The sequence below is a fragment of the Vidua chalybeata genome, chromosome 5 (genome assembly GCF_026979565.1).
Source record: "Vidua chalybeata isolate OUT-0048 chromosome 5, bVidCha1 merged haplotype, whole genome shotgun sequence".
NCBI lineage: Eukaryota > Metazoa > Chordata > Aves > Passeriformes > Viduidae > Vidua > Vidua chalybeata.
Genome location: NC_071534.1, coordinates 6214521 through 6240848, shown reverse-complemented (window position 1 = coordinate 6240848; position 26328 = coordinate 6214521). Strand labels below are relative to the sequence as shown.

General features: G+C 45.4%; 1 protein-coding gene across 1 annotated transcript; it reads right to left on the bottom strand.

Annotated features, from left to right (window-relative positions):
* Positions 1–3534: 3534 nt before the first annotated feature.
* On the bottom strand, positions 3535–14454 carry LOC128788208 (probable G-protein coupled receptor 19). The gene is made up of 2 exons (XM_053943107.1): positions 14110–14454; positions 3535–4886 (listed from the first exon to the last, which is right to left on the bottom strand). The coding sequence occupies exon 2, from the start codon at positions 4849–4851 to the stop codon at positions 3622–3624; it is 1230 nt and encodes a 409-aa protein (XP_053799082.1). The 5' UTR covers positions 4852–4886; positions 14110–14454; the 3' UTR covers positions 3535–3621.
* Between the last annotated feature and the right edge of the window lie 11874 nt (positions 14455–26328).

Sequence of the window (26328 nt, the reverse complement as noted above, 5' to 3'; positions counted from 1 at the left end):
ATGTTACACGTGTAGGAAGTGATCTTTAAAGATGCAGTTGTGCTGAGGGCCACATCCTCAGCATCCCTCTTACAGAAAAAAACCCCTACAAGCCCAAGAATGAAGATTCTGACAAAGATGCCCTGAGTGTGAAAGACCAAGTCAGTAATGTGGCAAGGGCTGTTTCAGAGTTTCCAAAAAGCCAGAGAGGGCAGATGAGTTCCCAGCACGGAGTTAATGCAATCAGGGCTAGTCCTGCTGCATTTACAGCTAGCTGGTGACTAATCTGGAATCTTGTTAACTCTGGGTATTTCTTAATAATTTTCCTTCCTATGTTTGGATCACTATGGGGAGGGACTCTGTGGAATATGTGTAAAGTGGAGATGGTAAATCTCCAGGGCTGAAGATAAGAGCTGTAGTGCCTTTGGAAAGAGGTGGGTAATTGCGTCCATCTGTATGTGGCTTCTGCTGCCTAATTCTACATGGCCTCAAAAAAATTCAAGTCCTTGATCAGTCCCTCTTCCCCAAAAGCATCTCTTCCTTTTACTGGTGCATGCGGAGAAAAAGCTTGTGCCTGCCCAGGCATGAGACAAGAACTAATTTAATTATTTAGTGGTGTAATATTTTTTTCTTTTTCTATTCCCCTGCAAATGTAGGACCAAATTGAGAGCTGGTGTAAAATGGTTGAGATGCTGCACACAAAGGAATTACTGCCATTTTTTGTCACTTCTGAGTATTATCCAGGGACCAGTTTAATGAAACAAATTAAAGACTTTGTGTGTGTTAGCAGTAGTGTAGAAAAAAATCTGTGGTTTAGTCCAGACTGCTCATCAGGAGGTGACATTTATACAACAATCTTCCAGTAGGTGTGTTATGTTTTACTAGAAGCCAGTTCAAATAAAGCTTCTGTAATTTATAATGGCCTATTCCACAACACTTGCTAAGTTGAAAAGAGCCAACTAATAAAGACATCTTAACTTACAGAATCATTTAAGGAGTTAATAACCCTTCCTTTGAGCATATGGGTCTGGCTTTAATAAACTTCAAATCTGCTTTTTGTTCTTTTAAACAGGAAGGATCTGATATTGAGAAGGGCTGAACACTCGGAATTTCAGCTGCAATTGATGGCGTGTGTTCAGCACCTTGGAAAACCAACTCCTAAATCAATGTCAGTTAAATCTGAATTTAAATGGGTTGAGTTGAGGAGGCTGAAAAAACTCTGGGGATTCTTAAGTGGGCATATGGAAACCCTTAAGTCCAATTATTGGTGATAGCCACTTTGTGTCACCTCCGTGAGGCTGGTGGAAAAATTGGTACAAGTGAAGTGAGTCTCTGCTTCTCACTAGCCTCAGCCCCTCAGCTGGAAATTTTTAAAGTATACTTAACTGAAAATCCAACTTTCTGCTGAAATAAAAAGGAAGGGACATAATTTGACAATTTGTAATAGGAATTCCCAAGGGCAAGCCACTTAATACCAGGTATAAACAGCAGTGATGTAATTTCTACTTAACGTGTGTCTGCTTAATGGAAAAGAAAAAAGCCTAATAGTTGGCACTGTATCATGTTCTTACACAGGAAACATTTAAATCTAAGGAATGGATGGGCAAGAGACGAGGAGTGCTTTCTCCCCTTTGTAGATGGGCTTGAGATGTGTTTGTGGACTGGGAGTTTATTCTGTTTGTTTTGTGTCTATATTGATCAGGCAAATCCAACAGAATTTTCCATTTCTTGCTTAGATAATTCATGATCTGCCTCCTGTCTCTGGCACCTCTGGGACCTTGGCAAACCAGGAGGTACCTGGGTTTGGTGCTACCAAACCCATCTGTCCTAAACCTGCCTGTCCACCTGTCCATCATCTGTCCTAAAATCATGGAAGGAGTGAGAAAGCTTTCTCCTTGCTCTTGTGTTTTTACCAGTGTAGTCTGGATTAAAAGAAGCCACAGCAAGCAGAGCCAAGCTCACTCTGATACAAGTGGGATTGGGATTTTACTGATGTGGAAAGGTGGTTTAAGAGACCCAGCCTCCAAACTTCACTCATGGTTGCAGGGCTGGTTAGAGCCCATGATGTCAGTGCAGAACTACCACCTCTTTCAGCTGGGGGACACTGTGTCCCTAGCTGTTTGTCATGGCAATCCTGGACTTTTCCTGGCAACCTTCTGTAGTGAAAAACCTTTTGAAAGGGGGGGGGGATCACAGTAGACTTGAAGAAACAAGTGTCCTGTGTGCCTCTGGGCACCTAGCAGGAGGTGGGTAACCATGAACCTTGGTCTTCTGTGACCTCAGGGCTCATTCTATTCAGTTCCTTTATTATTTCTTTAATAAAACTACTAACCAAAAAAACAACTGTTGTGTTTCAATCTCCAATCCCAAGTTGAAAATAATGTTGCAAAATTGCCTGTTTAGCCTAGATCTGATTTTACTGTGTCAGAGGCAATTAAATGTCAAAGGCAAACTAAGCATATGATAGTGTTTCAGCAAGAAACAGCCAGGTCAGAATATGAACCAGACAGAAAATACTGGTCTTGATTCACTTTCAAGGTCCTCTCATCTCCTAATTCATGGGAGCTTTTTGCTAGTGGTTTTAATGAGAAATATCGGATCCTTATTTAATGGGGATTTCTGAATTTGTGAAATACATACTGTAAGCGTTCCTGTGGTCAGTGAGGGTTCTTCCAACTCTACTTTGTGTTGTAGAGGACGAGGAAGGAAGTTTTTTACCAGACATGTAGGACTATTTCTCAGCAAAAGGGATTCCCCACTCCCAGAGTGCAGACGTCAAGGAGCTCGCGTTCCTGCTCCTGTTTGGAAAAGACCACTCTTCGCTGCAGGTGCCGCAGCCGTGCCTCAGCAGAGGGGGCACAGACCAGGACACGCAGCCAATTTCAGAGGTGAGGAGGCCCTGGGTGCCCAGCACATGGCTCCTTTTGCTCTGCAGCTCTTCTTCCTGGCTGTGCCCACCTCTGGGTGGGTGCACCAGGCTGGGGCTAGAAGCAGCTTGAGAGACTGGGGAAGGTGAGACCAAGAAAGGGATTTTTCCTGGGCGGTTTAGACCACGAGACCTCCAGAGAGGCACAAGGACAAAGATGCAGAAGCATCCAGTGCTGGCCCAATGCTGACCTTCCTGAGCCAGCAGGAATTTTGTCACTGATGAGGCCAGTGGGCTCAGGCTGAAGCCAATAGGGCCCCCATATGGACATCTTACCTGTGGGATCTCAACAGGATGGACAACCCCAGGTGCATCTGCAGGGACATAGTGGAAGCAAGCCTAGATGACTTTGAGTGGATTTAGGCTTTTGCACCATGGACCATCCTATAAAGGGATTAAACCAAGCAGTTTTTCTTTCTTTCTTTCCCTTTTCTCCCTACAGATAGAGAAGGACTCTTGTTTTGCAGATAATCACTGCTTGTGATTATGGGAGAGGACTTTCCCAAAGCAGAATGTAGTAACCGAAATGAAACAGAACAAATGCATCAAACCCAAGGCATTTAATAAAATAAAACATCTCTTTTCTGCCCCCTCCCCTCCCCCCCCCCCCCCAAAAAAAAAAAGCTAGGTTAAAAATATGTAGCTATACATTGGTTGCAAAGGAGAGAAAATTCCTTCTTGGGGTACAGAGTAACTTTTCAAAACAATGCAGCCCACTAAACAAACGTATTTGGGGGATTGGATGGAATTGGCCAGGCAAGCTTTCTTTCCTTGGCTTCTCTGTTAAAAGCATCATAGGTGGAGTCTTTGGTGACACTTTTGGCTGTAGCTGGAATATCTGCAATACCAACATGATTTTTTTTTGCTATCCTGGAACTGGTGGTGATGGTGTATGCATTGCTTCTGTAGCATTTCATGGCAGACATGCAAAAAGTTTCTTTCATCCCTCTCCTGAAGTTTGCATTATAGATGGAATAGAGGGTTGGCTTAGAGGCTGAGGAACTGAAAGAGATCCAGGTGATGGCCAGGAAAAGCAAGGAGCTCTTTCTGTAGTCTGTTTCCTGTGGGTGCCACAATTGTACCATGAAGAAAGGCAGCCAGGACAGGAGAAACATCAAGTTTAACATTAAGAACATCTTGATGGTTTTCACTTTTGTTCTTGGAACAATATTTGTTGTTCTCCTGACAGTCATTCCATCTCCGCCTATTCTCCAAATGTATTTAATGACTTTCTGGTAAAAAACGATAATGAAGAGGGATGGGATCGTAAATACCAAGAGGAGATGGATGATACTGTAGGCAGATCCTTGCCAAGAACTGGGGAGAAAAAAGTTGCAGTGGTGGTCACTGCTGGAGCTGTAGAGAAAACAGGCTGGTGATGCAAACAGAGCACCACAGAGCCAGGAGGCCAAAATCATTTTTTTGGCTTTCCCCCTGGACACTTTGAAGCTCAGGGGGTAGACAATGGTGTAGAATCGATCCACGCTGATGGCGAGGAGCACGTAGATCTGGACCCCGGGTGTGAGGTACTGGATGTACCTGACCAGCCGGCACACCCCGCTGCCCAGCATCCACCGCCCGGAGCTCAGCTGCAGCAGCAGGAAGGGCGCGCTCCCCACACTGCTCACGAGGTCAGCACACGCCATGGACACCACAAAGTAGTTGGTGGTGGACTGTGTCCTCCTGCTCCTGTGGATCACTAAGCAAACGAGGAAGTTTCCCAAGACAGAGATCAGCCACAGCGCTCCCCAAACCACGCTGGCAGCTGCGATTTCCCCCGGCCTCAGCCCATATTCTACCAGAGAGTGGTTCCTGCTGGGGCCAGCTCCCGGGGCTGGAGGTTCTGCCATGTCGTAGCCAGCAGGAGGGGAGGAGACTTCGGGGCTGCTCATGTTCTGCAGCAGGAGCAAGGTAAGGAGAAGAACAGGACCACTGCTGTTATCCATGCTGTGAGGAAACTCGGCTACACCTTTTGCTCAGGCTGCAGACAGAAAGGAGAGAAAAGGTTCTCTTGAACAGCTGTGTATGAAAAGCCCATCTTAACCTACAAAAGAATATTCTCTGTAGTAGAAATATATACTGTAACTTCTGTATTTCTGGGCTAACACTGAAATACAGCTTCTGGGTTCCACTGTAGCTGGTGGTACAAGTTGTGTCAGGGGAATCCACCCCATTCCCTGGCTGGTTTGAGGTGGCTGCGAGCCTTTCATGCCCTTTCACATCCTTTCACCTTTTTTCCTCACAGCCCCACTCCATATCTGCACCATGTGCAGCATGACCCCAACCCTGCCTTTGTGGGGGGGATGAGAAGGGCAGGACCCCTTGGCCAACAGAGAGGGTCCCCAGGTAATACGAGGCCTCAGTCCAGAGAAATTTCTGGACCATTACCATGTATGTCCACAGGCCCTGACCAGACCAGGTTATAGCCCCCTTTTTCATGTGGTTTTCCTGAGAGCAGGATGTCTGTGGTGGGAAGCCCTTCCCTTGGAGCAGGGGTGCTGCCCAAGGAGACTTCCCGGGATTGAGCATACTCACCATCAGCCCCACACCCCTGGAAGAATGGCTGTTTTGATCTTGAGTGATCCTTAGACCCTTGTGGACGAAGTGAGCTGAATTTCTGGGAGCCCTTCAGCCCTTGGGGTGTGCACTTTGGGCCATTGTTCTTGTCCATGGAGTAACAATGTCCCCGACTGGTGACACCAAACCTATCACCTGTCAAATGTCACTACCTGTGAATTACAGTTTGTCTGAGGGTGTTACCTGTGTGAAATTGTTCTCCTGCACCCTCCTGGCAGACACACCACAGATGGTGATGGGTGTGGCCTCCCATTCTATGCCTATACTGCTAGATAGTTTCCAGTGTTGGGTTTAGCCAGATGGTTGGGTTGGCCTTAGCCTGTCGCTGGGATAAAATGGAAAACCAGCTCATTTTAGTGGCTATGCATATTCAAACACCCTGCTTCTGTCTGATGTTCTTTCAGTCATCATCTTGACATGCAAAGTCTTTTACTCACTAGACAAACAAAGCCTTTTCTATGGGTCTACTGTGAGAATGCTGAACTCCAGAGCTTGATACTGTGCAAGGTAATTCAGGATTCAGTTAATGACCAGAAGATCAAAATGTTCATCTGGGAAGCCAAATGAACAAGCTCAAAAAGTCACCACCATCCTCCTCAGCTTTCCAAGTGATCCAGATTCCTAGGTTTGCCTTCTGATGGGCTGTTCCCAATGCTTCATTAATGCTTTTTGCTGTGCCTACTCTGGCTCTGCATCTACTACTTATTATTTTCTCCTTCTCTTCTTACTCAGAGGGAAGCCTGAAAGCACAGAGCCATAGGATGAATTTGGGACCTTGCTCCTTGTGCTGCTTTGCATGTCTCCTTCAATAATGCAGTGCAAAAAAATCGTCAGATGTGGAAGAAGAAGTAATAATTTCTTGGTGTGGTTATAGAAGACTTTTTTTCCCCTCTAACTTTTTAGAGCCTGTACTTACTGTGGCTGTTTGTGTTATGTGAGGGGGCACTGTCAGCAGGTCATACATTGCCCCTTGTCCCCTCCTCTGCTGGAGGGCTGTGGGTGCTGCCCAGCCTGGCCTTGCCTTCCCCTTCATCCTTGGTTGCCTTCCCTTTTTGTTTTCTTAGTGGCTTTGCATGGCAGATGATTCCTGATTTCTCAGAGGGCTCCTGCTTGTCTTTCCTCACCCTCCTTTGGATGGATCTTCCCCCCTGGAGAAATCCTGCTGTCACCAGCTGTTGGCAGGGCATTTGGGCTGCTGTGTCTGGCAGAGTGGCAGGATGCAATGTCAGTGCAACCTGCTAAATTACCTGTTAGAATTATCTGTAATAAAATAATACAAGTGGAGGCTATTCACTAGATAGAAAGGAACATTACGGGAAAATTTTCTTCCTTAATTTCCCTTCTTGCCATGCATAAGTATGTGCCATTTAAAAATAGCCAGCTGTACAAATTAAGCCTCATAGAATAATAATCAGATAAAATGTCTTGACCAGTACTGAAGAGCAGTGGAAGTCTGGTACAAGAATGAAATGGCCTTTCTAAGCTGTTAAAATAGGCAGAGTTGCTAACACTGTTCTTGTGATATTTCTCCTTGTGAGCCAAATCTTCTCTCCGTGTCTGCTCAGACCTGACACATTTAGTTTTGCAGGTGGGTGAACCCCAAAACAGCTACAGGGCTGTAGTGCCTAGATAATACTTTTTGGCTTTTTTTTTCTAATGCATCTTGTCTAAGAGCCAGCCCAACCACTGTTCACGGGAGAGCTTGGGTTACCTGCAAACAGGCCTTGGAGGAGACAGGAATTGAGCAGCCCTGGGCAGAGAGCAGCAGAGACCCCAGTGGAGAGCAACCAGTGGGTGTCCAAAGGAAGGAGGATTCCAGGAGATGAATCCAGCTGCCCTGTGTCAGTGCTTTCCTGGCAGAGGAAGCAACACGGGGGTGGGAAGGGCTGCCCATGCACAGATGGTTCTTGTGTGCTGCTGCTTTCCTCACCTTCAGTGGAACAGGAGAGGCACCCACCAGAGGGACAACTAATGCTGAATTTTTTGATTCTTCTTCGGAAAACTCCCAGGTCATTTAGCCCACTGCCCACGAGGCACAGGTGAAAATATAGTTGCAATTATAGGGAGTTTAACGAACTTGAGCCTAGGATTTCACTGGTTGTACAGCAATTACTTGTTTTATTTTTCAAAAAAGTAAAATACGATCTGATTAACCACTGTACTCTGACATTCCTGCATTCCTAGTCATAAGTAATTTTTTTCTTCAAATTGACCAGAAATGAATTTCTTTTATTTCAAATTATTCAAGCCTATTTTCCTTATGTGGCACTGAGATCAGGATCATGCCCTGATTTAGTACTAAGAACATGAGTGTCTATGGCCCAGCATATATTTCTCTTCAGTGAGCAATTCTGGTTTTTATTAGTCTGTTTTTTATAGTGGAGACTTTAACTTTTGCATTATGAGTAATGCTCCAAAAGAAAACAGGATCATAAAAAGCTCAGCATAGGCACAACTCTCTATGGATCTGAGATGCAAATAACTGGAGATACCATGGCTTGCTACAGTATTTATCCCCAATTCCCATGTCTATATTTGCTACATTGTTTGCCGAAATATGCTTATAAGTGTTAGTGAACCCTTCAACTTGCAAATATCAGGTCCATAAAAACCAGTGGTGAGTTCTGTCAACTCCCTCTGCCCCAAAGGTCCATAAGCAAAAGTTTAGGAGCACAACAAGTCAAAATTATGTATAGCAAGTAGGTGAGGCCTAATTACATTTTTAGGTAACAAAAATGCTTGTATTAATTTTCCCTTTAAACCAATATAATACTGACCTGAATAGCTGCTTTCCAGTAGTTGCGAGTCTGCTTGGATTCAGCAGTGCCAAAAATCTCACTTTGTCTTTCAAGCATTTTAGAGTGGGAATCCTTTTAAAACTGGTATGAGGCCTTTCTGTATTTCTATTTAAAAACCTATTTCTTCGTTGTCTAGGTTTGGAAAGACAGGTGTCTGCTAAGGAAGGCAGGAGCCTCTCCTGAAATGGAAAAAAAATGTAGACCCCTTGCTTCTGAATTGTTATAAATTTTAAATTAAGGGGGGCTCTCAGGCAAAAATATGGGAGCAGGAATAACAGTTCTTTATTAGGGAAGAAAATAAAAAGATAAAATAAACAATGCAGTGAACCAAAACAACACTGACAGAGTCAGAATATGACCTGACACAGCGTGGGTCGGGGTGTTGTTAGCAGTGCAATTGGAATTGTGGCTGCAGTCCTCCTGGAGTGCCAGGTGTGGTTCTGCTGGAGCAGTGACCCTGCAGAAAAGGGTGTAGCCTTCCTCTGAAGAGGCAGTGGAAGAGGCAGCTGTTCCTCTGGGAAATCCAGTGCAGAAAAAGCTGTGCTGGTGTTCCAGAAACTTAAGACTATATGCAGGCAGGAATGCTTGGCTCCTCCCTCTGGGCGGAGCATCTCACAATGGGATGCTGCAACTTTTATCAGTCATGCAGTGACATTCAACAGGCCATTAACAGCAGATGTCTCCCCGGAGGGAGGATTGATTGTGGAAGAGATAAGGAAAAACTGCCATACAGATGGCAAATAGAATACATCTTGCTTTTCAATCTAGGACATTCGTGCATGAGCTTTGGAAAAGAAAGAGCATGTGAGATGACTCATAATCATTGAAGAGGGATTTCCTGGTGCCACAGTTCCATTTTACTGACCTTAATTTGCAGTTTGGAAACCAAATAGCTCCATTTTGAGCTGATAGCTCTCCATAACAGATCTGTTACTTAGAGATAACAATTTGAGCCACAAAAATTTCATGAAATCACTGCCACGTACACTTGGCTGTTGCACAAAGCCCATATGGCATAGGCACTGTGTGTTTGCATGTTCACTTTCCTGTCTAAAAATGCGGCACCCATTAGAGCAAAACTAATAAGATTCAAAAAGGAATACAGTAAATGGGATTTTAAAAATGTTTCATCAAAAGAAAAAGCATTTTGTTTCCCAAGTAGTGTTTTTCAATATTAGAAATACAGCAAATAAGCAGATCATTGTACATTACTTGACCTAAGCACTAGCAGAGGGGCTTTTTTATTCAACATTTTTTACCTCTCTGTATCATAGCTGCAAAACACCAGACAAGCATTGGCCCAGTAGATTATTTCAAAAGCACTGAGCTGGTCATTTAGTCCATAAACTTCCCTCTCTGGAGAGTATATTGGGAAGAGCTGCCAGACTGGAAGAGAAATGCTTCATCTAAATGAGTGTAATCAACATTAGGAGTATGAGCAAATTGAATCAGAGTGGGGGAGGGGGGCTTTTGTCTGGCTGTGAGATGCTAGAAGATGACATCCACCCTGCCTAAATTCAGATGAACTGCCCTGTGTGTGCAATGTGCCAGTGTAGAAATCCCTTTGTAGAAGAGTGCAGTGTTTTAGCCTCTCTCTGTCCCTTGATGTACGGAGATGACTGTTGTGCATATTGAGGCCATTTAGTCCTCCTGCTTCCAGTGGAGGAATGCGGATGCATATGCTTCTGTAAGCACTCAGGTTCCCTGCCAGTCATTTTCTCTGCTCTGGTGCTCAGAAAAATCCTCAGCTCTTTGCCCTGCTCCTCTTACGAAGGCGTTTCTATTCTCTGGGAGGCTCTTCTGAAAATCTCTTGAGGTGAAGTGTGTTCCTTCTCACTTTATGTATTCTAGTATGTGGGGATAGGAAACATCTGCCCCTATTTTATCTGGAAAATAACATGTTTTGAGTGCAGCGAAGCCTTTGAGATCCGTACCTGCACCTCACGTACTGCTGCCTGAGATCTGGCTTCACCCAGCTGGTGGAGATCCTTGTCCCACAGCGTGGACAGCCAAGGATGGCATGGCTGTAAGCAAGGATTGGCTCATGGATGGAGCCCTCAGTGCTGGTGTGGACATGGCTCAGCTGATGGCAAAAGCTTCTGAGCTGAACTGATTGAGTGAGCTGATCGGTGTTTTTGCATTTTACATCAGGATCTGAGGGCCTAGCCTGTACTGAGGGGTGAGGTCATGGGAGCAGGAAGTATGGATGGAATCAAATAAAAGTAGGAAATGTTCTAATTTTCAACACATTTAAAGAATATCTACTGTGTGTTGGAGGAAATTCAGGGCACCCAGGCAGACTCTTAGCCATCGGCCTTCTTTAGCTCTTCAAGTCCTTTTCTAACTGTTCTAACAAGGTATTGAAACTGAGGACAAGGATATAATACTGCAACAGCTGCTGGGATTGGAATAAATTTTTATTTCTTGTACTGGCTGCTTGGGGAAGAATCCTTTTTCATCTTCATCCTTCTAACTGAGCTTAGTAAGGAATGAGACATGCAGTAGCTAAGTGGAACAAGAACAGGGTCCATTCTTCCTTCTGGGTCTGTCAGCTCACACCTGGAGCACTACTGTGACCTGGAGCAATTAATTGGTTAAGGGCAATTCCACAAGGTATGATTTTGATGAACAAGCAGGATTCAAACCCCTACACAAGTCCAAGTCATTGCATTTTGGCTGAGTCAAAATTAATAGATGTTGCCATCTCCTGAAGTTCATTGTGGTTTTAAACGCTCGGAGAGCAATGGCTTTTCCCTGCATCTGGAGGCAGTGAATTTTTCTCATGTATTTACTGGGGGTTAAGACTGACCTAGAGGAAGTTACTGTAGGTCTATTAATCTGGGGTAAGTTGCTAAAATCCAGTAATTATTCATGCACCTAAACTTTGAGATGTTTTTTTCTCTGTTGACACTGAGAAGGAGCCTTTACTGTAACTGCAGATTGACCCAGCATCATGCTCTGGTCCAGGTACAGGCAGTGGTAAAATAGGGGCCATATCTGTGCTCAGTGTTACCCAGATAGACAGCCTCACCTCCTCAGAGGGTACCACACAGTTTACAAACACCTTCACAATGGTTGGAAGTCTCTTCTTGGAGATGTAACTCTTGCTCCCACAGGACAGCCCCTCAGGTTTAAGTGTTTCAGGGCTTTATTTTATCCTCCCGCTGCTGAGATTAGTGTGCAAAACTCGATATTAGCCCTAAATGTCTAAAAATGTATATATAAAAATGGTGGCAGAACCCCCATCTGTGCCCAGCGTGACTATGGGGACACAAAAAAGTCAAGCAAGCAGAAGAAGGACTGACCTAATTTCCAACTCTGCTGTCACAACAGTTTCCACCTACTGGAATCATCCAAGAAGAGTGTAGAGAAGCTTGAAATACAACTTTGGAGGCGTTTTTTCCTCCCTAATGGGGATTGAGTGTGTCCTTGGGCATGGCTAGCCTGTACCCTTCTGTGATTCAGAGGTAAAAATATAGATGCTCTCTCCCACGTGCTTGCATTAATTTTTGGCAACACCAGGCCCTCCCCACATTCTTCTGCTTGACGTGAGGAACACGACACTTACCAAGGCTGCTTTGCCATGGTGGGTGTTGACAGATAAGCAGTGGTAAATCTCACGCCTGGCTGGTTTCTCTGCCCATCTCTTGGAAATTCACACCCTCTCCCCCACAGGGAAAATGCAGCAGCTGCAGTGAAGACTTGGGCAGCTCAGCTCACCCTCTCACCAGCAGGGAGCACAAGTTTTCCCCCTAGGAGAACCTGAGGAATTTTTTTTTTTTTTTTTTTCTGTTGGGTTTGTGCGGAAAGGTTATGTAGAAAGGAATTCTTGACAGGAAGTCTTGTGAAAATGGCTTTCTCGTCACACAAGACGTTCATGTGGCAACAGGAGATTTTTGCAGTGGTGCGAACATTTGTGCTGGGATGTGACAGTTCCTGTCACAGGGCTCTTGACCCTTCTTGGTCACATGGAACTGGTGCTCATAGGGCACACAGGTCCCTGTGTCAGACACGGTGACAGAGAGTGGGGTGGCGGTGGTGGCTTATAATCATAGATGCCTGAGGTGCTTCCAGGAGGACTTATCTGATAGGAATAAGAGGAGCAGACCTGCACGAGCAGTAGAACAACACTCACGTGGGCCTCTGCCTGGGGATACAGCCATTAGTGAGAGCATTTCAGTCTTCCTACACCAGCTGGGCTGGAGAAGCTGGGAGGGCTGAAGGCCATGCACAACCTGAAGCTGGGTTGGAAATTCCTGATGTGGAGATGATTGTGGGAAGGGAGTCCCTCTGCTGGGCAAGGCTCAGGGAGGATAAAAGCAGCCCAGGAGAAGCCACTGAGGCAAGGTGTCAGCTTGCTGATAGCCCCTGATCTGGAGATGCCTTCATGGATGGGGTGCCAGTTGCAAGAACTGTGTTTGCTGCCTGCCAGAGGGGAAGTCTAGGGAAAGATGGAAGCTGTGGAATGTAGAAATCCCAAACACACAAGGGCTGCGTCATGTTTTGGTGCTGGGAGAACTGGTAGGGAGGGTGAGCCGACTCCACCTTAGGATGTTGGGTTTGTCCTGCATTGTCTGACTGAAATTGTTCTCTGTTAAACACCTGAGAGAGGGCGCTCTGTGGGGCTGCAAAGGAAAATGCAGTTGGAGGTCATATGGTGTGACCCAGGAGTGGGAATTGCACTGCACAGCTCTGCAAACAGAAGCCTCACAGGAGGGCTGCGGGGGAGGGAGAGTCTGCAAGCTCTTACTTTGAGACAAGGAGCACAGCTCCTCAGATATGTCTAAGGTGTAGAGATTCCTCCCCTTACTGACTCATCTGAGACCAGAATGCTTAAAATAAATCAGAAATCAAGCTTACTCATAACCAAGTTTCAAAAAAATTCCATGTTTAGACACCCAAATAATCTTTTAAGGATGCCTCTGGGTTGGCAACCGGTTTTTCTGCAAACCAAGCCACTTGTTTAAGTGGTTAAGAGTGACTTTAACAACAAGCCTTCAAGAACCACATCTGAGAACCTTTGCCAGAAAGAACTGGCTATGAATCCTGCCTCATACACACAAATGGCCTTTTGAAAGCAGAAGGCAGCTTTACTTCCCCGTTACTCTGTGGAACTAACATACTGTTTGACATGCTGGAAGCCAGCTGGATAAATGAGAAATATTGCTATGCATTCTTAGACAGTCTGTGCCTGAATTAGCTAAACCAGAGCAGCCCTCTTGCCTGTGCTGGCTATGGATAAACAAAGATTGCTCTGCCTGTGGGGTTTCCCTGAGTAGCTGCACCAAGGCACCCACACGGAAAAAGGGAGACAGTGCTTTCAGAAAGGATGTTTCCAAATTAATGACCGAAAAATACAAAAGCAGTTGTTCCATAGCAATAACGTGAGGAAGGAAGAAGCTGCTTGAATGTATTTAGAGACAGAAAAAAACAGATTAACAGATCGGTCTGCTCCATTGCTGTAAAGTAATTTTCTGTTTTCACTGAACTGATGTCAGGAGATTGTTTCAAACAAATAAGTAACATAATTGAAAGATAATGAATATAGATAGAGAGAATGTAGATTTGTCCAGAAAATATAGATAATTATTCTGCAGTAATTCTACACAGCCCCCCCTGCTTTCAGCAGAATAAGCTTAAAATTCAAGCCCCACAGAACATTTTCTCCTGAGAAACGAGTCCTCCTGGCTAATCCCCGAGTGATTTAAATGCACATAAGCAAATACACATAAGATAAATTACTGGGAAAGATCATGTCGTTTGCCTCCGCAGGGAGAATTACCCCTTTAGCTACAGCAGTGCTCAGCACAGCCCCATGCATCCACATACCTGCTCCAAAGCATAATCCCAGAGGCGCTGCTCTCCTCCTTGCTCTGCTGGTTATCCCAAGCGAAGCCACGGCTGGAAAGGTCCCGCTCATACTGGGAACCACGAGGTACCTCCAGGGCTGCAGCTGCCTCTGCCCGGCTGTTCGCAAAGCCGCCGGAGGGGAAGGACGGGGTATCCCACCCCTCTTCTGCACCGGAGGAAAAAAAATGACGTTTCGCAGGGGTGGCCGCTGCCCAGCTCCTTTCTGTGTCATGTGGGATGCGGATCATGCGGCCGCCCCCCGGCAGGTCCCGGGCGCGCCTCCCGCCCCGTCGGGGCCATCAGCACCACGGACAGCGCCGGGAGCGGCGGGGCCGCCACACCGGGGGGACACCGGGGGGACATCGGGGGGGACATCGGGGGGGACACCGGGGGGACATCGGGAGGGCCCCAGGGCTGAGCCGCCCCCGGCCCGTGTCGGGCCCGGCTGCCGGCGCTGACGTGCCGGTTGCCATGGCGAGCGCGGCGGCTGGAGAGGATGCTTTTCTCCCACCATGGTCGCCATGGGACCCCGCCGATTGAAAGGAAAGAAGCGAATGAATAAGAGGAGGGAGGTGGAGAGAATATTTAACTAGTTTCCTCTGGGAATTTACGCCTTCTTTCTTTCTTTTTTTTTTTTTTTTAATTTTTTTTTTTTAATTTTTATTCCCATGTGGATACTGAAACTCAGACAGCCTGGTCCGTTCCCCTGCTTTGCCCCCGATTTAAAATTTGGCACCCTTTTTATTTTTGGGGAATGACACTGACCCAATTTCCTCGTGTTCTCTGTCACGTACACTTTATTAAGCAAGTTGGAATAATAACAATCCCCGGCCCCCTCTCTCACAAACGTTTTTCCTGCAGAATTACAACGGCTCCATAAATTGTATTAAACTACAAGTTTGAGGAAGGAAGGGATCATTTTAGTCCTGACAAACTTCCTACCTGTGAACTAAGCAATAAATTTGTTTGGAGTATGGATTTCTATTACTTCAGGATTTCTGACTTGAAATGCATTGGTAAACTGAACCAATAAAGGCTAGGTATTCTCCTTTATTTTCCCTAATTTTTCAGTGGAGAACTCCAAGTATATTTTTATAGTAGTTTTTACTAGATGTCTTTAGTGGAGAAAAAATACAGTTTTTACTTGAAAAATACTGTCAAGGAAGAAATAATCAATGTGTCTTTTCCCCCACTAATTGCAGTGGTATAGTTCAGTTTCCTATATTTTACACTTTTAAGATACACTACTAACAGTGGAGTGGGCACCCTGGGAATCAGGTCAGAAACAGAATAATAGACTAGGCTAGAAATACATCAGGTGTGGGCAGATTTTTTGACTGAATGACATGGAGAGTGTCAACAAGAACTGTCTGTTCATCTTCCAGTGGAAGAGTTTTGAAGGGACCTGGCTCAGAACATGAAGAAGGGGAGTAGAGGGGAGCTTCTCAAAGTGTGGGTGCAACCTCCTGGGATTCCTTGCTGAAGGATGGTGTGGGTGCAGAATTTGATGTGAAATTGAGGAGAGATTGAACAAATGTTAGGAAAAATGCTAAATAGAACTAAAATCTCTAAACTAATAAAGCATATTGCTTTCAGAAAATCCTCTGAGCTCAGTGCATTGGAGGTTGGGAAAACTCCTGGAGAAAGGATTGTACTGAGGTCCAGTGAAAGGTATTTTGGTAAACAGACCAATAATTTTATGAAGGAGCTGGGAGTGTGACTTTTGAAATACACCTACAATACGCCTCTGCCCTGTTAGAGAATGACAATAGTGATGGCAGCTTGGCCATGCACTAGCTTCATTACCAGGTACTTCACACAGTGTTTTTCAAAGTTTGGTGGGTTTTTCCCAGCAAGTTGGGTTTTATGTTTGGGGTGGTTTTGTTTTGTTTTGTTTTTGTGGTGTTTTTTCTTATTGTTCTTGTTGTTCTTGTTGTTTTTTCTCTTTTCCTCCTTGTGACTGTCAGTGTTAGAGGAAGATAATTTTTGCCGACTTTCCAGCTTGGTTTTCCTGACAGTGCAGGAGGGTAAAGGAAAGTTGTCTGACATCTGTGTTGAGGAAGTGTTTCCCAGGGAGATGGAAGCTGCTTGACTGACTCACACCTCAGTTCCTCCAGTTTAGGGGTGGAACTTTCAGCAGTTGTAAATGCACCATGTTTTGAAAGAAAATAACCCTGACAGTTGTTTTGGGGTTCACTTTCTCCTACTTGCCCCAAGACATAAGGATGAGGGCTTGAAGTATTTAGTGATTCTAGTTTTTCGTGAGCTTTGCTTACATTATCTTCTCCAGTGGCTGTTGGATCCTGTTATTGGCTGTTATTCCAAATCTGAATGTCAGTTGTTGCCAGAGCCACTGTTGCTGTTGATTATTTGGAACTGTTTTTGCAGGGCAAAGTAATTTTCATTCAGCATTGATCTGATTTTATTGTGTGGGGTTTTTTTTTGACCAATTCTGGAAGTATATCTCAGGGTTTTTTTAAAATATTTTTTTACACCTATCACATTCTTGGTATTAAGGAAGCTTTTATTGCTGCCAATGAATCCAGAGACAAACCCAGACAAAGATGGCAAGTACCCCAGCTGACACTTGACAAGTGATAAAAGGGGTCACCACCAGAAAGTTTGCTGTGGGGAGAGGGAACAGAGCAATAAATCCTATGAAGGGATGAGAGATAATAGGTACAAATTAAAATGCATGGAGTGCTGTGCCTTCCATGTATTGGGATCATTATGGCCGAGTTACTCCCTGGGGTGCAACTCCATGTGGAGTCTGTGTTTGCAGGGGCAAGCAGGGGGAAATCATTGTCATTTTTGCAGAGGACTAGACTCTGATCTGGCCTTGATAGTCCTTATGGGTCCCTTCCTCTCAGGATAACTCAGGATATTCTGTCATGCTGAGTTTTCCCTTTTGTTCAGGGGTATCATAGTCTAGGGATCGATGCATCACAGTCATCAGCCCCGGGGGGCTGGAGGCAGCTCTGGGGTTGCACCAGAAAGAGTCTGTCTTAAATTCCTGCCTCTGTTGGTGCCTCAGAGGTGCAGTTCTGGATCCATTGTTTAACATTTCTGGGGCAAAGTCTGATCAGGAGAATCTGCACTGGGTCGAAGTGAGGCTGCTGCCCACTGAAGCCGCAATGGCAAAGCCCAGCCTGTTACTGGTTAAACACATCTCCACTAGTTCTCCTGGGGCTGAATTTGGCTCAGGGCCTCAAGAACTTGGGCCAGTGCATGAATGACTCCAGGTTCTCTAAGAACGCTGCATTTCAGCCTGGTTTTGTCTCAGGCATGAACAAGGATCCCTCAGTGTGAATTGTGCCACTAAAGGGGAGCCCACCAAGAGCAGGGCTTTTTGTTTTTTGTTGTTTTCACCTGTTTAAATCCCAACAGTGGTTCAGAGAGTAGTGAGAAATGCCCCACAGCTGAGCTAAAACCATGTCTTTTCTTAGCTGTGCTCAGACCCCTCAAAGGTCTGACCTTGCCCATCTGGGATCTGAGCACAGACATGTGAAAAGAAAGTGAAATTCTGGGATAACAAGCTCTGGGAACACCTTGCATGAGCTTTGTGTGGAAAATAGCAACTTGCCTGCAGGAAATATGACTCACTGGTATTTGGGAAAGTAGGGAGATATCTAGGTTTCTGTTCAAGTAAGGCTTGTTATGAACCCACTTACTTTGCCTCCTCCCCAGGCATTGCATGCAAAGCAGAAGTCACTGGCCCTTGGAGTGAATATACTGTACTGTGCATCCCGATGGATGTCATTCCATATGACCTACATGCAGAGAGAGCAGCTGGGATGAGTCAGATCTCTGTGGTTGAGGCTGCCACAGCTCCTGCATTCTTGAATTAAATGCTTATGTTTGAAACAGAGCAGGACTGATGTTGAACCATTCACTGTGAAGCAACAGTAAGATCTGTAGCAACTTTAAAGAGGAACTCATTCTCTGGAGACATTGATCCCTTGCCTGTTATTCAGAGAGAGTTTGTGGTGATCATGTCATGTGGTGATGTCAAAGTCAGGTCAAGAGGCGGAGGACAGAAAGAATTGCTGGCAATGCCAGTCAGGGAATCCTAAACAGGGAGGGAGCTATGGCATCAGAAGGAGCCATGACAAGCACAGGAAACATGGGTAATCCAGTGCTAAGGAAAACAGAGTCACAATTTATTATTTCAGCCTGTACACACTTATCCTAGATTGCAAGGCAATGTGTGTATTCTATTTGCCATCTGTTAGAGGTGTGGCAGTTATCTTCTGTTAATTGGGCAGTTTTCTTTATCTCTTCCACAAACCAATCCTCCCTCCCCAGGGGACACATCTGCTGTTAATGGGCCATTGAGTGTCACTGCATGGCTGATAAAAATTCCATCATGCCATTGGGAGATGCTCTACCCAGGGGGAGGAGCCAAGCATTCCTACCTGGATATAATCTGAGATTTTGGCACACCAGGACAGCCTTTTCCACTGGATTTCCAGAGGAAGACCAGGCCCATGTACACCACCACTGGATCTTCAGAGGAAGGCTACACCCATTTCTGCAGGATCACTGCTGCAACAGAACCACACCTGACACTGCAGGAGGACTGCTGCCAACACCCTGACCCACAGGGTGTCAGGTCATATTCTGACTCTGTCAGTGTTGTTTTGTATTACAGCATTGTTTATTTTATTTTCTTCCCTAATAAAGACCTGTTATTCCTGCTCCCATATCATTGCCTGAGAGCCCCTTAATTTCCAAAATTATAACAATTTGGAGGGAGGGGGTTTAGATTTCTCATTTCAGGGGGGGCTCCTGCCTTCCTTAGCAGACACCTGTCTTTTTAAACCACGACAACACTCTTGACTGAACATGACTGATTTGATTGTTGGGGTGGCTACCTCCTGCCCAGCAGAACAAAATCTGTTCTACTTTCCTGATAGGGCCAGAGAACCCAGGATGGCTCAGATGTGGTCAGCATAGTTTGGAGGCCTGGTATAGAGCAGAACTGGGGATGTGAGACATTAATTTTGAAGAATTAAGAATTTTAGCAAAGTTCAGATGATAATTAAATTAGATGTTGCAGAGTTAGGCTTTGCTCACAGTTAACAGGAGCTGGATCTTAGATAAGATATCCAGGATCTGGTAACTCATTGCTTGTCAACTTTATGTTTGGGTAGCTGTGCTTATCATGAAAAACAGAATGTGATAAACAGATTTCAGGGTCACAAAAAACCATTGCAGACTTCGCATACTTGAGGAATCCATTGAACACAGGAAAACTACAAGGATTCATTTGTCATGTATGCATTGAAAAGGTAGAAAGGTCAGAACGAGGAAGACTTGTTTTACTTCCTCACTTTGGAGCCCCCTCCCCAAAATGGATCCCCAACTCATTTCAGGGAACAAAACTACGCATGCTTAATAGCCTTATTGCCAATTAGCATACGAAGGGAGCAGAGGAAGTGAGAGGGATATGAATATGCATTCATGTTTTGTGTATTCAAGACTTCTGTAAATAAAAGGGCTTTGTAAGACCTGTGATTTTGGCAGTGTGCATTAGGGAGTTATCCCACGCACTGCCCGGCCGTGGTAATAAACATACACTTTCTAACTTTAAACTGCTAGAGAGTTTTTTGTCCATCTCAGTTGGATATTGATATTAGATCGATATTCATATTTTAGTAAATCATGAGCTTGCCTTAAACCAAACCAAAGCCAAACAACCCCCACCAAACCCCAAATTTATGAATTGCTCTCATCTGCCTACTTCCAGATAAGAAACCTGGATACCTGCAGGTTTCCATGGCTCTCCCTAACTATCCCCACCAGAAGTTTATAATGCTTATCAGTAGGCAGGATTAGTTCCCCACAGTGTCAACCCTGCTTTATAGCAACTTCACCTGAGGGACTGCAGAGGTGGCAACTGGCTCTACATCCACACTGCAAAAGGAAATACTCTTCCCATCAGCAGATCTGGTTTCCCAGGGACGAGAGGGTGAGAGAAGCTGGATTTTAGCTGTTGAATTACATGCCCTTGGTCGGGTCAGGGTCATGTCCAGCCCTGAGTGTGTGCTCCAGCTTGGCACAGCAGCTCAGGGGTCAGCGTGGCTCAGTGCCATGGGCAGGGACCTCAGAAGGACAGGTATTTAAACACATAATCTTACCCCAAAGGTCTCTCTTGTGTCACACAGACCTGCTGCAGACATAAAGGCATGCTGCCACATGTTGCCTTTTTAAACATGAAGACACTTGGCTATGCTGTGATGGAGTCTGTTGAGCAAATCTGGCATTGAGCTTGGGAATTCCATGTGCTCCAGCTGTCCTTGTTCACACTCTGATCAAGGCTGGTTGCTGCTGATGGCTGGAAAACCAGGTCTACCTCTTCCCTCCAAAAGATGCAACAGAGTGGCTCTGCAAGGAAAACACACCCAAGAAGAGCTGCAGGTGTGTTTGCTTTGAGCCTGATGGCAATCTCACTAAAACCATTAAAAAGGCTCCCCCTGACTTCAGGAGGGAGATAACCTCCTCTTCTGGAGTCATCTGTTGAGTTACACAAAGATCAGGCTTTATCCTGAAGTTGTTTACATAAATAACTTATTCCAGGGTTGATAACTGATGAGTCAGTTCTTGCAGAGCCCCAGAAGTCAAAGGGTTGCTTATGACAACTGATAAACCACCCCGGAGTGGTGCTTTCCCAGAATCCCTGACAGTGCTGCTGATTGGCATATCATGCTTATCCATCAGCCTTTTATGGGCTGCTTATAAATGCCACATCACTGTGAATCTCAGTTAGCAAAACAAGCAACTCCTGTGTCAGAAAGCCGAGCACAACATTTGGAAACTCACTTAAATGGTTTTTGGCATTTGCAGAATGCTCGGTTGGTGGATTGAATGTTGTGAAATGTATTTCTGGGAGAATATGAGAGGTGCTCCAGCCACAAAGCTTCCTAATGTGACATTAGAAAGTCAACTTATTTTCTGGCTTAACATTACCATTGTAAAAAAAAAAAAAAAAAGCAGGGGAGGAGGGAGAGGACAGGACAGGGAGGGGACAACTTACTTATTTTATACAAAAATGCAACTTGTGATGGACAAGCCCTGAGAATGGACACCAGGCTTTGCTACATATTGGCTGTTTTCCCCCCTCACCTCTGAATTTGCTTTTAAAAATGGCTGTGAGGCCATTATATATGTCTGCTATAAAAATAGCCATCACCTGTCACTCACTGGGGACACCAGATTTTCTTACTTGAAGAGATATGTTAATTTCTTTCCCCCCACTGTGCAGAGAGCTGAGGTTATTTATGAAGCATTCCAGCCCTTAGTTTGAATCCTGTCTGGGAGCAGCCTAAATGGAGTCACCCTTTGAAGTGTCAGCAGTGGCACTGCTGGACTCGGACCTTTTGTCTTCCCTGGGTGAAGCAGTAGCTGCACACCTAATCCCAGTGCCAAAGGGAGAATGGGATGGTGCAGGAAGGTGGGGGTGGCTGTGGGGACATCAGCTATCCCCCTGAGTCAAGCCCGGGGGGCAGTGAGGCTTTGGCGGGTGGTGATCCCAGAGTGACCTCACAGAGCACGGGTATTCAGCCTGGTGACACCTGTGTCAGGATGTAAATTCCTCTCTGAACATCAGCTGAGCACTCAGGTCATTAAATCCTTTCTGGGATAAGTTCAGGTTTTACTCCTCGAGCTGGGAGAGCTCACAGACATCCGTGGCTCTTAGGAGTGGTTCCAGCAGGGCCCTGGCAGCTCTCAGCTTGCCTGGGGGAAGGACAGAGAAGGGTGCACATCACAGGGACTTCCACCTCTCCCCAACTTCCCAACGGATTTTCACAATCACGGCAGAGGAAATTCTCACATGAATAAAACTGTACAAAAGAGAAATGTATTATTCCAAAGAGACAGAGAAAACAGTGGCCACAGGTGGTTATTGTCATTTACTGTCTATAGTCAGCTTGCTTTTGGGAAAACGATGTTCAAAGGGATCTGTTCCTTGTCCCAGCCCTCTGGCCAAGATGGCTCCACCATCAGGAATTTGACCCGAAGGGTTTATAAACCAGAAGAGATATGCAGCAAAAATCTGCCAAGACTGCACTTACGCTTCCTTAGTGGCACGCCACCGTAACTTTTCACACATTCACCCAGACAAAATCCCGCAGCAGTTCCGCACGGTTCGTCTTTACCAAGCTCCCTCCCTCCGTTTCGGATCGCAAATCGCTGCTGCCCTCCCGCGGCCCCGGCTCTGCGCGCCGGAGGATGCTCCGAGCATCCCGCAGCATCCCCGCACAGACCTGCCCCGCAGGGAGAGCCCCCAGACACGGGGATCTCTGCACCGGGGCTTTTCACGCCTCCTCCTTCTCGGTCAGCTGAGTTTGAAGCCCCATTTTTTATATCAAACAGCAGTAACAGCCTAACTGGGTTGGTCATTGCCCTTTGGAGGAACATGCTTCTCTCCCTGAGAGGGTGGTGAAGTCAAGACTGTCACCATTGAATCCGTGCAATGACAGTGCCGACCACGACCAGGTTTCCCTGAAACATATTTTTGTCCTGCATTTGCCTATTAGGCCTTCCCAGTGACTGGTTGGAGGAGATGGTGACTCTTCAAGAGGCTGTGTTGTCTCATTTATCTTCCCTATCTCACACATTTACACTCATTTCTGGCAGCACCAAGGGTCAGAAATGCTTGCACTGCTATAATGAGTCTCCAGGAAAGGAGAATTATTATTGAAGGAATGTTGAGTCAACAGTGGTTGCAGATTAAACAAATGTGCTGTGTTGGGTGACAGCTGGGGAGGTGGTGATGTGTTAGATGGGGCTAAATTCTCTACTAAGTTTAAGTCTGGAGTAACGACCCTGAAACAAGTAAAGTAGCTTTGGTCTGACTCCAGTGTATTGGAGAGCAAAATTTGCCTTGCAAATATGTGGAAAAAGTGCAGCAGATGAAGAGCTTCAGAAAAAGCTCAGTCAAGAAAGGGTTGGTCAAAGCTGTTGGATTTCATTCTGTCTTCTCTTTTCTGGTAGCATTTCTGGATCTGGCTTCTCATACCACATTTCTCTATTTTTAGAGGGATTTTTGGATTTGCTTTTGTAAAAGAGGCCTGGACTCTGCTCTCACACTGTTGTATGCCTGCTTATTTCAATGAAGTTCAGCTCTATTTGAGCTTTTATAAGCAAGGAAAAAAATCATAGTTGGTCTTATTGTAGCTGAGCAGCAGGTGGCTCAACAGACACCTTGAATGCTGTGAACAGAAAGACTTGGGGCTGACTTCTGTCCTCATACACAACCCCTGCTAACATCAACATCTGAGGGTAAAATTTGGCATCTCTTGCCTCTGTCTGTCCCTCAGCTTTGTAGTTAGCACTGGCTTTGAGAACAGAGGATAAATCTCACTGCTGGAAGCCTTGTGCTGGGGCCACGGCAGAGATTACCTGTCCCACCTCACCTCTTCCTCCAGGCCCTACATATGCTGATGGAATTCAGCATGATGATGGTGATATTTCTCTTCTTTCAAACCAGCACCATGCAGAAACACCTCTGCTGGCACCACTATTGGTTTGCAAATAAACCCAGGCTTCGCCCAAGTTGCTGGTGCTGTGTTGGTTTGTGCTGCTGGGCTCTGGAGCACTGAAGTTATGGGAACTTTAAAATTCTCAGGAAAGGGAAATGGAGGCAGATGTCTCCCCTGTTGTTATTACTGTCTGACCTTTTTTCCTTGTACATTCTACAGTGTTTCATTTAGCACGTGAGCACTTCAGGGAAGAAGAGAGGAAGGAAATATCCTTAGTGAGCTCTTTTGTGAAATGAGGTAGATTTGGTGATTTTTTTTTCCCCATGGACAACTGTAACTTTACTCTCTCAAAGTGTTCAGCCCTCCCTTAAACTGTGAACTTGGCTTAGAAAAGGTTGTAGTGCTTACACCTGAGTGAGGTTAAATCCTACCTTTCTCTTGTACTGGATGGTATGTTTTTTAGGCAATACACCTGAAATCTGTGTAGAGGCACATGGCCTGTCAGGTATGAGTCTCTGTAGATGGAAAGGATGGATAATCTTATTGGAAGGGGTTGAAAATGACGGTGTCTTTGGAGCTTCTGAAATAGATTGGTCCCAAGACACTGCAGTGTTGTTCTACCCAACATTAGTACATTGTGTTCTTACCCTCCTTGGACTGACCTGCAGCCACTTTGCCAGCTTGGAAAGACAGCTGATAAGTGTATTTAGGGGGCAATGCTGCTTTTATAAACAAGCTGTGAAGCCCATGGTGAATATCTTTCAAGGTCTAGACTGAGTAATTGAATGGGTGCAGGTCTAATCAAGTTGCCCTGCTCTGGGCTGGAGGTGGCTGCCTGCAGCAGAGTGATGGATGTGATTCAGTCGTGCAAGCCCTGTTTCTGAAGTGCTGAGCTAATGAAATGTCAGTGGCAGTGATGGACTGAGTTAGATGGGATTTTGAATCTGCTCCTGCCAGTGCTCTCCTGGTATCTGCAGTGAATCATGCACAGCTGTGGCTGCTGGAAGATGAGCTCTGGGGTCTGAGCTAAAAAAGGATCAATGAGGAGTTCTCAGCTCCTGCTCTTCAGGCGGGAGAAAATTATTTTATATGGTGAGTGAGATGTGCTGCCTTGTGCTAAGTTACTCAGAGAAGGGAACAGAATACAACTCTTACTTCTTTTTAATGACTCCTTGCAGAGAGCCAAAGCCTGGCAGCCTAGGAACAGGAGGTCTGAACACTCCTTCAGTCTTCCAAATCTCAGAAATATAAGTCTCTTAGAGATGCCTCAGTAGGTGGTTTAACTATAGCCTTTAATCCTCCTGTGCCTCGGCTCCCTCTTTTTTAAGATACAGATACAATTTGCAGCCATGCTGGCAGTATAAATATCTCAGGGACTGGGATATTTTCTGCTGTCTTGTTACTGTGGTGGCAAAATATAGAGGCAGGGCATTACTCTTTATTGTTAAATTTCCAGAGCTGGCGTTTTAGGGTGTATACTAGTGTATGTTTTGGAAAGAGACTGAGGGAGGGCTAGAGACAGAGGACATTTGCTCAGCCTGGGCAGGGATTGGGCAAAAAGGCTGCTCCCAATCTTCCCCTCTGGTTATGGGGCTGTGCTGCTGGATTCCCACAGGGGAAAACCTGTGGGACTTCCAGGCAGTCTGCTGCTGCAGTGCTGAGCTTGTTAGGTCTGGAGTTGAGGAACAGAGGTGTCAGAAAGCTTGTCAAAAAACACCATGAATCTGCTCAAATAGCCTTCATAAAATAATAAATGCACCTTGACATTTCTGAGCATGAGGGATGAGAGAAGGTCACAGAAATCTGGGGTTCTGCAGCAATTCCCTTACAGACCAGCAGTATTTTGGAGGCTTACTGTTTTGTGCTGTACCCTGTAGAAGGCATGTGATTAATCCACTTAACTTGTGGGTACCAAATGCTTGACTTAAGGAGAGAAAGTGTCTAAATGGGGCTTAACACCTCAAGTGGATTTCCTGGCAAGCCTAGGCATAAGATTTTCCTTACAGAGATTAGTTAGATTGCTTGGTAGAAATGGAAATCAGAAGACCAGGTCATGGTTAAAGAAGGAAACAAGGAAGGGATGATGTAACTTCACATTTTTCTATGGGCTACAGGAAGATAAGAATGTATTTTAGAAAGTGGAAGGCACTTATTTTAGTGATGGGAAAGAACTGTGCTTTGAAAAGCCATGATATGAGAGGGATGGAAATGGAGGATATGTAGAAATAAAAGGCTCTGAGACCAGGAGAGTACATTTATGAAGTATAGCCAAGTGAGGAATAATATAACAATGAGAAAGAAAAGAGCTCAGCATCTACAGCAGCTCATTCTTACTTTTCTTTAACATCTTCCTGGCATAACATTGAAGAATCACAAAATAAAATTGCTACTTCATACTATGTTTCAGCTTCTATCTGGGACAACAGCTATTCTACTTCTGATACAGAAGTCTCCAAAACCTGCTTTGAAACTGAGGGGTCATTTAATCCCTGTGTTGGTAACAGCATCCCTGCAGGTGACCAGAGGGGTGTTTGAGCAGCTCTTGGCAGCCCCACAGCCCAGGCTAACTGAGCCTCATCCTCCTGTGGAACTGCATCGGTGATCTCGAGGAAGGATTTGGAGATGTGCAGGTGCTCACAGTGCAGCACATGCATGCACACGTTTATCCGAGGAGAATTCCCCCCAGCGCTGGCCTTGTCCTGTTCTACACCTC

What these genes read in the sequence shown, in the direction of transcription:
- LOC128788208 (XM_053943107.1), bottom strand. Translation starts at nt 4,851, where the DNA reads ATGGATAACAGCAGTGGTCCTGTTCTTCTCCTTACCTTGCTCCTGCTG.